Here is a 13,282-nt window from a genome sequence, read left to right as displayed (position 1 = left end):
TGATTTTAGAAATTTTTAAATGTGATCTCTAATTCCCACCTATGCAACAAAAGAAATTCAGGGCTGAAAATTCAGTCTATTATCTCACAGTTTTGTTTATATGATATAAACAAGTGCCTTCGCTTTTTTTTTTTTTTTTTTTTTTTAATCCCTGCCCCCCATTGAATTGACTGATAACTGGTTCTCTTTGTGTTAGGCAAGGGAAGCTTTAATTAACCCATAAATATAAATTGACCATATCACTAAGGACAGTCAATGATTCATTACACAATAATCTCTATCTGAAGTAAGTTTTACACCCTATTTTAATCCATTTGATGCTATTTTGCTGTAATAATATTTAATAGGCGTATTTAATGTATTTTTCTTTAATCTAGCATATTTTTATATCGTTCTCTTAACATGACTATGCATTCTCCTACGGTTTTGAAAATATAAATATATTATCTATATTTAGCAGTTGAATTACTGATTGAATTTCAACTGAACAAGAAAAACAAATAGTTTGCCCACTACTTAACCAGAATGAAGTAACCTTTTAGCCTAGCAATTGAAGAACAAAAGCACAATATTTGAGCCAGGGTTACATTCTGGCAGATGTGTTACAGCAACCATAAATTCACTTACTGTGCCAGAATGCATTTCTGTGACAGATTTTATCTGTTATGTATTGTTTGGTCCAGAGAATTCTCTTTAAAATGTATTTTAAAGAGAATTTAAAATGTAAGTTAGCGTATTAAGAGATATTAAAAAAAAAAAAACAAAACAAAACAAAACAAACTTACGGGAGGTCCAGTGTCTCCTTTTGGCCCTCTCAGATACTCCATTTCGAGCATTGTATTTAGATCCTCATAATAATAATAATCATAAAGCTCAGTTTCATAGCTATTTTCGATGGGATGAGTAGCATCAGGATAAAATTCACCTTCTTTCCTTAGATCAAGGTGATTATCCACAGACGGTTCATTTGATACTCTGTACAAGCTTGTGTTTAAAATCGGTTCCATTTCCATGAGTTCATTAGTATGTAGATTTGCTGTGATAGCCTTCTTGAGATTAGTAATTGTATCTTGTGTTACTTGTGGAAGAATAGATGGCGTCTTCTTAAACAGTGACAGACCAGTTAGTCTGTCATCATGTTGTGTGATATTGTCAGATACATTTAGGAGAGAACTAAATTTCTCTTTGGTATTCATTCCTGCCTCACTGATGCCATGAGGGGTCACTGACAGGCTTAAATTTGTCTGAGTATCTTCCTCAGTGATCATTTGTTTGGCCTGAATCCCATGGTTTGTGAGATCCACAGCAGAGACATTTCCTGACTGAAGAGAAGATAACTGAGATCTTGATATCTGGTGTTCTCGTCTTTTATACACTGTTTCAGAATCATTATTTATGATATTTGGAATACTTCTGCCTTCAGTAAATGTATCCTCTGACAGTACTTTTTCAGCAAATCGTTTGGGCGGGGGAGAGTGTTCCAGTATCTTAGTTGGTATAGGAGTTGGATGAGGAAGGCTTGTTTCAGGTTGGTATTTGTCTGCTTGGCGACACTGCTGTTTCACATATCTGCAGTAGTCTGCAGATGCTTCTGCAGAAGGAATAATATCTAACTGACATACTATTCCTTCAAAATGGACAGAATTATTATTCATACTTCCTAAAGTAAACACACTATTAGAATCAAAGGTCTGAACTTCTGAAATAGTCTCTGTGCTAAAATATTTCTTTCCACACTCAACAAACATTGAGACACTTTGGTTTCTAATAGTAATGGCAAATAAATGCCATTGCTCATCATGAACACTGTAGTTGAAAACTACAGCCTGCTTTCCTCTAATGTGTACTACTAATTTTTTAGGTAGTAATTGCACTCCTAATTGCAGTCTATTTTTATTTCTAATGCTGAAGAGAAATGCATTGTTCACCCGATGTGACTGTAACCCAGTTAATATTGTAAACGGCTGCCCTAAGTTGACTGGTAAAATTTTCATGAAAGGTGTCTCAATATAAGCATCATTTTTTAAAATGATGCCTGATTCTGTTAAATGGACCCCCTGAGGTAATGGTGTAGATGATGCTGGTACAGCAGTCGCTGATGATGAGTATCTTACATCTTTGCCTCCAAGGCCTAGTTGATGAAGAATATCTATGCCTGGAAATTTAAAAAAGAAAGAGAGAAAGAATCTTACTTTTATGCATTCATGTGTTCATATAAATGTTTGAATATGAGGAAATCTTCATTGTAGCAACAGTAATTTCTAAAATAACCATGTTCTATCAATAACTAATTATAGGTAATGAGAAATAGGGAGGAGGAGAATAAGACATTATACTCAATAATTTGAATAAAGTACATGCTCCTCCCCCTACACACACACCAATCTCTAAACCCAAAACTTATTTATTATTAGTTTATTTATTATTTTGGAGACAGGGTTTCCATCTGTTACTCAAGCTGGAGTGCAGCAGCATGATTATAGCTCACTGCAGCCTTGAACTCCGGGGTTCAAGGGATCCTCCCACCTCAGCTTCCCAAGTAGCTGGCACTACAAGGGCATACCATCATACCTGGTAATTTTTGTATTTTTCATAGAGACAGAGTTTTGCTCTATTGCCCAGGATAGTCTTGAACTCCTAGGCTAAAGCAGTCCTCCCACAGCACTGGGATTACAGGTGTGAACCACCACACCTGGCCTCCAAAATTTAATTAGTTTAGCTCTCTTGTTTTCCATTTGACTAGGATTCTTATTTGTTACTTCAATGAATATACATGTTCAAAGATTTCCAGATGCCATTTGGTTCTTTAATTTAGAGCTTAAAAATTTAATGACATCTATGTTAAAGTGAAACTGGAGTCATACTTCCAAAGATTTGTGATTTGAAAAGCATTTTATAAATTAGATTCACAAAATCCCTTAAAGTATAATTTTTCAGGCTGTTTTTCCTTCTAACCTTCTGGGAATTTACAAGTTGCATCGAAGCTTTCCCAATGCCTACTATCTTAAGTGTGTGCTACACTTAAAGTACTCTGGTTACCAAAGTCCTTTGATAATTCCTGGATAAAAGAATTTAAATTCATTTTATTGGCAATCACTCTGCTTTTTCTGTTCCTTCCAAGCTTCTCTTTCTTCCACTTTTTTCCAGTCCTCCAGAGTAACTTTTATCCAACTTTTAGACTCTTTCAATATCTATTATTGAATATGCATTTTACATAATATGGATTTGATATAATTATGGATTCATCTGATTTATTATTCATTGTAATATTACCAATAGTATATTGTTTGTCTCCTTTACCCAATTAAAAGCTTCTGGAAAACTGGATCTGTCTGATTCATTATTAGATCTCTTCAGCACCTGCCTTGCAAATAGTCCTGTAATTTCTGAATGAATGAATTTGCCCCACAGCAATCTGACCAGGGCTCATATTCACCTCTGGAGTGATATAAATTTAAATATCACTTATGAAGAATGACAACTTCTGTCTTTAAAATACAGAATGGCAGAGTCAGCTGTATGATCTTTATTATTCTTTGGGTTACAAATTTCCCATCTGTATCTTTGCATAAATATAATCATCTCCAAACAGAAATGTTAGAGAATTGTGATAAGTGAAAAAAATAAAAGTTTTTGAAGATTAGCCAGGAACATTTGGCATCACCTTACTTTTTCCTTTTGTAGGAAATTAGTAGATATTTGATCATGCATGCTTATTACAAATAACAAAAGATAAGGGAGAATCTCAGTTCCCAAATCTCACAACTGTGTACAACAATGAAATTACTGAATGTCATTCCTGTGTAATCTAGCAATGCAATTTAAATGTTTTCTAACAGAGATCTTCGCAAAACACTCAAGTATTTTAAGGTTAGAACAACCATCATTTTATCAATAAAATAGTTGTAATTTCATGACAGTTTTAAAGGATAGAAATATTTATATCTATGATATTGTATGACAGAGTGTCTCAAACTTTTCCACCAAAATATTCCTAACACCAGTGTAGAATTATATGCACCTCCAGGAATTTAGGGAAATATTTCAAAGAGTCCCCATATAATCACCAAAAAAAACTTTTGACTTCTTATGTTTTATCATCATAATTCATGCAAAATTTAAACTTTAATCCATAGTATGGCTGGTTGTTTCAATATACAATATAAATTACTTAGGAGCTAAATCAGCTAGTTGTACTCATCCCCAATCTTCAGTGAAAATTTACAGTGCTGAAACTAGCTATGTTATTCTGTGACATTGGATATCCTCACCCAGGGTTAACTAACTCTAAGGGTATGCCTAGCTGAATCTGAGAAGTAAACTATGGAAGGAACACTGCTTCTGTGGAAATCACAATGCTTAAATTTAAAGTATATATGATCATAAAGTATCAGAAAGCTATAATTCTGAGATACCAGATAAACTATATATATAAAAAAGAATCATACATGTGGTATATCAAGGGCTGCACACTGCCCCAGGAACGTCTCCCCTTGCATTTATCAAGAACCCCTGCCATCTAGTGCTTCAAGTTTCTGATCCTATTATACCCGAAATATTATCGGGAAGAATATTATTTGAAAACTTTAAAAATAATATATGTGTTTTCAATGTTTCTTTATATGTATGTTTCCTCCAATTCTATTTTTAGTGGAGCTTTCATGACAAATAGCTGTTTTATAAAATAAAATGTGTTTGAACACTTATTACTGAATAAATTTCCTGTTATTGAACCATGATTGCATGCCTAAAATAAAATCTTATTAGTTTTACATTATTCTTTTGATACCTCACTGGATTATTGACTAATAATTTTATGTAGAATCACTGCATCAATATTTATGAGTTGACTGGTCAGTCTTTATTGCTTATTGTCCTATCTTTATCAGACAATAATACTGAAATTTCATTATTTTCTATAGCCTAAATTTCAGTAAATTTATTCAGTAAATTACTGAATTTCAGTAACCTTTGAAATTACATTTTTTCCCAAAAAGTTAATAAAACTCACCTCTAAACCAAATTGATAATGTTGGCTCTTTCATTGATAGCGCTTCATCCACTTTCCTAATCTCTTCTATACTAATTGATTTATTCTAATTTTCAACTGCATCTTGAGACGATTTTAGAAACTTACATTTTTTCTGTGAAATAATAAATTTCCTCTAGGCTTTCATATGTATTACCCAGAAATCTTCACATAATAATCTCTTACAATTATTTTTGTTTTCCTATGCCTGTGGCCCTCTGTCTCATTTTTCTAATTTTGAATATATTGCTCTATTTATTCTTAAGTCCGTGTCATTATTGGTCATTTCAAATCTATTCGGCCTTCAGATTTGTTTATCTACTATTTTTTTTTTTGTTTCCTGTATCATTAACTTTAGCATTTATCTTTATTATCTCTTCCCATTTTATTTTGTTTAATTTTACTCTTTTTCTAATTTCTGAAGATGAGTAATTAGTTCTTTATTTTTCTTTTCTTCCTTGAGAATGAGGGCATTTAAGCTATACATTTTCCTGAGTGCTGCTTTAGCTGCATCTCATAGATTTGGATATGTAGCATTGGCATTTTGTTGTTTTCTGGGAAGTATTTTATTTGTATTTTCTCTTTGACCCAAATGGTTTAAGAAAAAAGTTTTATATTTTCAGTTGGAAAGGTCTTTTGTTTTCTTATTTTGTTATTAAAATCTAACTTAATAGTATTATGATCAGATAATGGTGTCTAATCAGCACTTTCTTTTTTAAAACTCAATTAGCCTCATAAGTGATCAATTTTCAATAACATTTCATAAGCACTTGGAAAGGTGTTTCAAGGTACAAAATTTAATACATACCAGTTAGTTGTACATCATTGTTTATGTAATTTATATCCTCTATATTCTTGTTTATTTTTATACAATTAATCTGCTATCAACTGAGAGGTAAAGTCTCTTACCAGTAGTGTGTCTATTTGGTCTTTTCTCTCTTGTGGTCTTTGCTTTATGAATATTGATGTCATGGTTTTATGCACAGATAATCACACAGTTCACATATTTATTGAGTACTGCACCTTTCAGAATTACAAAAAGAACTTCTATATCCAGTTTATTGGGTTTTTTTTTTTTTTTTTTTTTTTTTGGCATTACCTTAACTGGTGGTAAGACTAAGCTTCCCTCAATAGACTTTCTTTTGTTTACATTTGTCTGATACACCTTTGCCTTTGTTTTGTTTTCATCTACTTTGAAACACTGTGCTTTAGGTAAAGAAAAGGGTTTGTATTTGTTTTTTGATCCAATCTAAATTTTTTCTTTGAATATATAAACTACATCTATCTATATTTGCTAATATGATGGTTTGTTTAATCTGTTGTATTATTTTATGTTTTACCACTTTAATTTTTTGAAGCCTTTCACTATGTAGTTTGTTTCCTTTGCTTTGCTTTGTATATGTCTTTTGAGATTTAGAAGGGTTTGTATTTTTATTCTAAGAGTTTCCTTTAAGATTTTAAACGTATATAATGCCCCTAGTCCTTTCATTAGACATATCTATTACTTCTTTCCTTTGAACAATGTTTTATTTTCCTCCCTTTAACCCTTTCCCATACCCTCTAATATTCGTCAATAGGAGTGTCTTTCTGAGTGTTTATCTTCTCATTGTTAAATATCCTTATATTTCTTTCATCTAATTTACCAACCATATAATATTTAATGCCTAGCTTCTTCAGATACGGCAATCAGCAAAATTAATCTGCTCTCCACATGCTTCCTCTCTTCTCCTACTATTTTTCTGTAATTGTACCATTCCTACATTATTAGTTTGTATGGCATTTATATTTTTTCTTTTTCCCACATTTTCTTTTGACAAATAGAGCTGGACTTTTGTAGTAGCTTCTCCAATCACTTCTCTTTGGCTGAAGTTTATCCTCTATTAGTTTCCTCAAGAAGGGTTTATGGGAACATTTCCCGAGTGTTGGACTTTTCAGAATTGATTTTTTGTAGACTTGTACCTTAAATTTCGTGGGACATAAAATTATTTCATGATACTTTATTTCCTTGAATATCTTGCAGCTGTAGTTTCACGGTTCTCAGGTGGTCCTTCTAAATCTGAAGTCAGCTAAATATTTTTCTCCTTATAAGTGACGCCGTATTTTTACCAACATTCTCGAAAGAGTTGTTCTTTATCTTTGAAATGCAGTAATTTTATTAGAATATGGCTCCATATTGACCATTCTTGATAAATGTTTTCAGGTGCTTAGTATGCCCATTCATCGCATAGATTCAAGTCTTTTTTTTTTATTTACTTCAGCAAACTTTTAATGAATTGTATCCTTGAATATTAGTTCTATTTCATGGTTTTGCTTTTCTTCTTTAAAAATTCCTATTATGAATATGTTGAATCATTGTTGTCTTCTACATGTATCATTTCTCTGTAATCCTTTTTATTATGTTCTTTAAATTCATTTTTGTTTGTTTGATTTTCTTATTTCTCTTTACTGTTTCCTAGAAAGTATAACTTCCCTTTGTGCTCCTTCCAATTTCATCTAGATTTATGAGGTAATTTTTCTATGACTTCTTTACTGACTTCTACAAGCTCATAATTCATATTGTTTTAATATCTTGCCTTCTTTTACTTTTCCCTGAGTTCTTTCATTTCTGCCTTAGTATCTTTCTCCGTATAGGTGATAAGGGGGGCATATTTGGTCAGAATATTTGTCGGTTTAACAGCAACTTTTTTGTGTGTGTACATTCTCATCTTTGCTGCTTTTCCTTACATGTTTCCTTATTGTATATTTCTACTTGTGCTGTGCCAACTCCTTTTACTCATTAATTCCTAGCCCAGCAACTTATAGAAAGATGCTGGTGGAAGAAGAGGATGGGCTGTGACTTCCAAGTCTCAAAACCCAAGGCTCTGCTCTGGTACTACCAGTTCCATTCTAAATGGCTTCTAGCCCCACCTTCTTCTCTAAACCAAATCTAGTCCAGGAGGACTTCTGCAGCCAGCTCTATGTACAACCCTTCATTCTCCTTCCTCCATATGCCCTCACATTGGTATATGCTTCAGAATGAATCCTTCATCTCAGTTAGCAGATTTTTGCATTTTCTGAGATCTGTCCCCACTGATCCATTTTAGCTATTATCTGTGCTTCTTTATTATACTTTCCCCTTGGCAGCTTCTGCCTTACCCAGACCCTGTAACACTTGTGTACAAGGGCTAAAGGTGTATTTTGGGGTGTGTTTCTCACCTTCAGGAAGTCTGGTTTTGCTGGTGCTTTCTGAAGTCTCACTATTGACCTTATTCCATATGGGCTCTGCTTTTCTGAGCATATTTTGGGGGTTTGCAGATTATATTAGTCCCCTAGTTTTGCTGAAAGTGATTTTTAAGTTTATTATTTCATTCATTTTTTTCTTCTGTATGATATCCAAGAACAAAAGTGGGAAGATAATATCTCTTGGTTTCAAGTTTATACTTAAAGTCTGCACCCATTTCACAAATGAAAAATCTCTGAAGCACAGAGAGATTAAATAACTTGGTAAAGGTCACACAGCTGATAAATGGTTGAGCTGCATTTGAGCTCAATCAATATGGCTTTAAAGTCTCTTGACTGCTCCACCACACGACCTCTCAGCTATTACATTCCCCACACTACTCCACATATCCCTTGGCAAATCTCACTAATCATGGCAGTATTACTTTTACCCCACAGAAATCTCAGTGAGGAATACTCTCTAGATAGCCACCAAAATTGGCACCTGAAGTGAAATTATCAAATTGTCATCCTAATTTTAAGCTTTCATACCTGAGTATGAATACACTTAGCAAATGTGTTTGAGCAAGATGTTAAGAGAAGAGAGACTAAAGAACACTTAAGGGTAGAAGGCACATATGAGTGGAGCTGGGGAGAACTGGAGACAAAAAAAATGGGGGTGGGGGAGAGAAGAAGAAAGGCTTTCACTCAGAGGTCAGACTCTTTAACATTTAATTTATACCTGGACTTAGATATCACCAAATTACAATTTGTGGTTGAATTTAGGTATTTTGTACCAATGTTAACAAGAAATAACTAAGTTGTCTGAAGTAAATTGCTTGTTTTGTGAGTGGTCCTATATAAAAAAATCAATCCAGTTCATGTCACTTGGAAAATCAGTTACCATTTAAAGAATATTAATGATCAACCCAGCACTATATTAGGTACTTTACATTTTTAAAAAGTAAGATTTATAGCAGCATTTACTAAATTTCCTTGTACCAAGCACTATTCTAAGAAATTTAATATTTTATGTCACATAATTCGCACAACCACTGTATGAAGTAGGCACTGTTGTTATTTCCATGTGAGAGGAAAAGTAAGTCATAGAAAAGTTAAATTATCTGCCCAAGCTTACCCAACTAGGGAGTGCAGAGGCAGAATTTGCACGCAGGCAGTCATCTAAAGCCAATTTCTTATCATGGTGAAATTTAGGAAAGGTATGTGTTACTTAACAGCAGAACTGACTGTATCTCCTGTCTTTATTTGCTTCTGAAGTGTAAAATAAATGGTGGTGTCACCAAGACAACGCCTTGTTCTTTTTACTATAAATACCAAGCCTAATGACTTCATCCAAACCATGGCTACAACAACCACATATGCTGACTCACAAACCTCTCTTCTGGGCTTGCATATCCAATTGTCTATTGGATTTATCCAATAGAAATCAGATGTTCCAAAAGCATTTCCACTTCAATGTATTTTCTCCAAACCTCATTTTTCTTACTTGAGTGCTTCTCTCAGTGAAGAGTCTCACAATCACACACGCAAGCAGAATAATCTTTTCATAGTGTAAAGTAGATTATGCCAGTCTTCTGACCAAAATCCTCCAATGGCTTTCCAAGGTATAAGACACCTATGCCATTTATTCTCTTCTTATCTCTCTGATCACATCTCCTATCATTTTATCTTACCTAACTTTGCTCCAGCCAAACTAGTATTTTCCTTCATTCTTAAACCCACCCAACTAATTTTAAACTCATGGCATTTGTACTTACTGTTCTTTCTTGTTGGGATGCTCTAAACCCAGGTATTGATTTTAATCTGTATCCTTAACTGTGAATATATTGATTTTAATCTGTGTCCTTATATTGATTTTAATCTGTATTCTTAACTGTGAATATAACACTTCAGTGAATTCTCTGAGTATAACAAATTCGGTAAGTTCTGTGAGTCCTTCTAAAGTATCACTGAGGCTCAGAGTAGTCTTGGGGACCCCTTAACTTGAAGCTAATGTCAGAAGTAAGGGTGGTCTTGGGGACAGCTCTCTAACTTTATACTAGCCCGATATGGTTTGGCTGTGTCCTCACCCAAATCTCATCTTGAATTCCCACATGTTGTAGGGGGGACCTGGTGGGAGGTGATTGAATCATGGGAGCAGGTCTTTCCCATGTTTTTGTTGCAATAGTGAGTGGATTTCACTAGATCTAATGGTTTTATAAGGGGGAGTTTCCCTGCACAGGCTCTCTCTTTGCCTGCTGCCATCGAGGTAAGATGTGACTTGCTCCTCCTGGCCTTCCACCATAATTGTGAGGCCTCCCCAGCCATGTGGAACTGTAAGTCCATTAAACCTCTCTCTTTTGTAAATTGCCCAGTCTTGAGTATGTCTTTATCAGCAGCATGAGAACAGATTAAGACATACCCCTTACTCATTTTTTTCTTCACTGATATATCTGCCCATTTCACAGCATTCTCCACTCTCCATTCTCCACTACAGCCTTGTGTAGTATTTACTCTTCCTTGAATTTCTTGCCATAACAAAGCTTATCTGTTTTTTTATCTCATCCTGTCAGAGTCCTGCTAAGTATATCCCTTCATTCCAATCTTTATTCATCCTACAAGGCCCAGTTCAAGACGTTACCTCCCTTTTAAGGCACCAGCACAATTTTCGTTTGTTGTTTCGTTAAACACTAATGAGATATAGATCCTCTCTTAGTATGCTAATGAAATCAGTCTTCTAAGCTTACATACTATGTAGACACAGACAGCCCAAACTTTATTGTCTTTCATTTGAAACTTGTAGAGTAAGCAGCACTGATATTGTTATCGCAAGTTAGAATAAAAGAAAGATGAGGGAGAAGGAGAAAGGGGGAGGGAGAGGGAGGAGACAGAAGAAGTAGATTGAGAAAGAGGGATGGAGAAAGAGGGAGGGAGAAAGGAGAAATTAAGTCTTAGTAGAGGATAAAACTATGACTCATAACCAAGTCTTTGACTCTAAACTCAGTGACTGTATCAGTTGACTCTGTGGGGGGAATATAGTAAATGCCTAAAGAAATAGATATGGGAGATCCAATGGTTATACTCATTTTACAGGTACAGAGAACCAAAGAACCATTATATGTGCGAATATTCAGCGATACTCTATCACAAATAATTGGAAGAAGAAGAATTGTATAATTACGTTTACTCCCTCAAAATGGAGAGATTTTTACACTTCTTAGTAATTGGTAGTTTAAAATACTTAAAAGAAAGTTATCAATTTTAGATAAAAGGAGTAATGTATCACTTTATAAATTATAACAAGTTATAGAGCTAACTCTTAACTATTAAATAACTGAATTAATATAACATAGCACTTAAATTTAATTAGTTCTCACTGTTTTAAATTTTCATATGTCTTTATCAGTTAAGTCCCCAAATCTATATTCTTTCCAGTTTGTAGGAAAGAACAAATATGATTGTTTAAAATAAAGTCACCAAATTTGCAAATGAGAACGATTATACAGACATCAACATACTTTTCTTTTTCTTGCCAATTTACTCAAACTGACTAAATTAACTAGACAATTGCCTAATATCCACTTTGTATTATTTTTTATAGTCTCAGCTAAATAGTCAATGTCAGAATCAAGACTCAAATACAGCTTCCCAGCTCCAGTTCACTGAGTTAAGGAACTAAAGGAAATTGTTTAAAATAAACCGCTTTATTTTATTTTTTCAATTATGAGGATATGGGGGAAAAAAGAATCTGGAGTTTTCCCCTTCTTCCACTCAAAGTTATTGTATCCTTATGTAACAGGCACAGAGCTAAACACTTTACATGTGTTGTTTTATCCACACAACAGCCTTGTGTAGTAAGTATTATTATTTTCTTCACTTCAGCATTATTAAAAAAGAGGCTCAGAGTATTTAAGAAACTTGCTCAAGGTCAGTTAGATAATAAATGGTTGAAGCTGGACTTAACTCCAAGATGCTGGCTCTGGAACACCTGAGCTTAAATACCACCATTACACTGGGTATGTTAAAGGTGGCAATCGTTTCTTAAAACTATTCTTAGTTTAAATAGCACATCTATTCTGTATAAAGAGATAAATTCAAGTTTATTTATAAAATGAGAAATGAAGCTCTAAGCTATGTATAAAAGTTTCGGCTAAGTGCCCATACAAGTGTTTGTGCAGAAAGGACTTGAAGTTACTGCAGCTACAATGAACTACTTCTGTTAACAATAAACACATTTCAGATTAATTTCTATGGGAAATTCTTCCTCGAGATGAGTATCCTACACGGAGATATTTACACATGTGGTTTTCACACCTAGGGATCGTGAACCTGAGAAAGATGTGCATGTTAAGAATTAGTTACACATTATGCATGGTGCAAGTCATTGCAGAGAAGTGTTGTAGCTATGCCAGCATCTCACTGGCAGCAACCCACCAACACAGACAAAGTAATAATGAAAATACACATATCAGGTAAGAAAAGGTATCTACATCTGTCAAATCCTCAGAAAACTCAGGCTTACAAAATTAATTTTTCTTGAGATAGAATCATTTCTTCATTAGATTACACCTAAAACTTGGACACAAAAAACATACAATTTACATCTATTAATAAGGTACTTAAAATGTTTTTTCTTAGCTGTGTTAAAATTTAAGGGAATTTACTGAAACCATGACAAATCACATAGATGCTTATTTCTTCTCATTCTTAAAATCTTACTCAAATGAGAATAAGGAAATGTGGTTTAAAACTACAGGGACAAAGTTAATGAGTAGAAGAGACAACAGCAGACAAAATATATCAACAAATTTTTGGAAAATGAAAAGCACATGAAGAAATTACCAGAACTGAAAAAACTGAACCTAAGGGCTTACAGAGGCAAATGCTAATGACAGGCAGGCTGATTCATATTGCAAAATCCTGAAAAGGCTCAAGAATTGAAGGTACCAAATCAATGAATTCAGCATTGAGACTTCAAATTGGGGGTTGGGGATATGTGAGGGTGGGAGGATTGAAAGTTTGTATAAGAAGCTTCCGGGGCCGGGCGCGGTGGCT

At 34.0% G+C, this 13,282-nt stretch overlaps 1 protein-coding gene across 1 annotated transcript in view; it reads right to left on the bottom strand.

Moving 5' to 3' along the window:
• COL24A1 (collagen type XXIV alpha 1 chain) overlaps positions 1 to 13,282 on the bottom strand; it is a 411,426-nt gene that overhangs the window by 382,033 nt on the left and 16,111 nt on the right. Inside the window, 1 exon segment of the mRNA XM_017850789.1 lies at positions 786 to 2,155. Within this exon segment, the coding sequence (XP_017706278.1) occupies positions 786 to 2,155 (1,370 nt within the window).

Source organism: Rhinopithecus bieti, unplaced genomic scaffold, assembly GCF_001698545.2.
Source record: "Rhinopithecus bieti isolate Rb0 unplaced genomic scaffold, ASM169854v2 scaffold_1467, whole genome shotgun sequence".
Lineage (NCBI taxonomy): Eukaryota > Metazoa > Chordata > Mammalia > Primates > Cercopithecidae > Rhinopithecus > Rhinopithecus bieti.
This window is presented reverse-complemented; position numbering and strand designations above follow the sequence as displayed.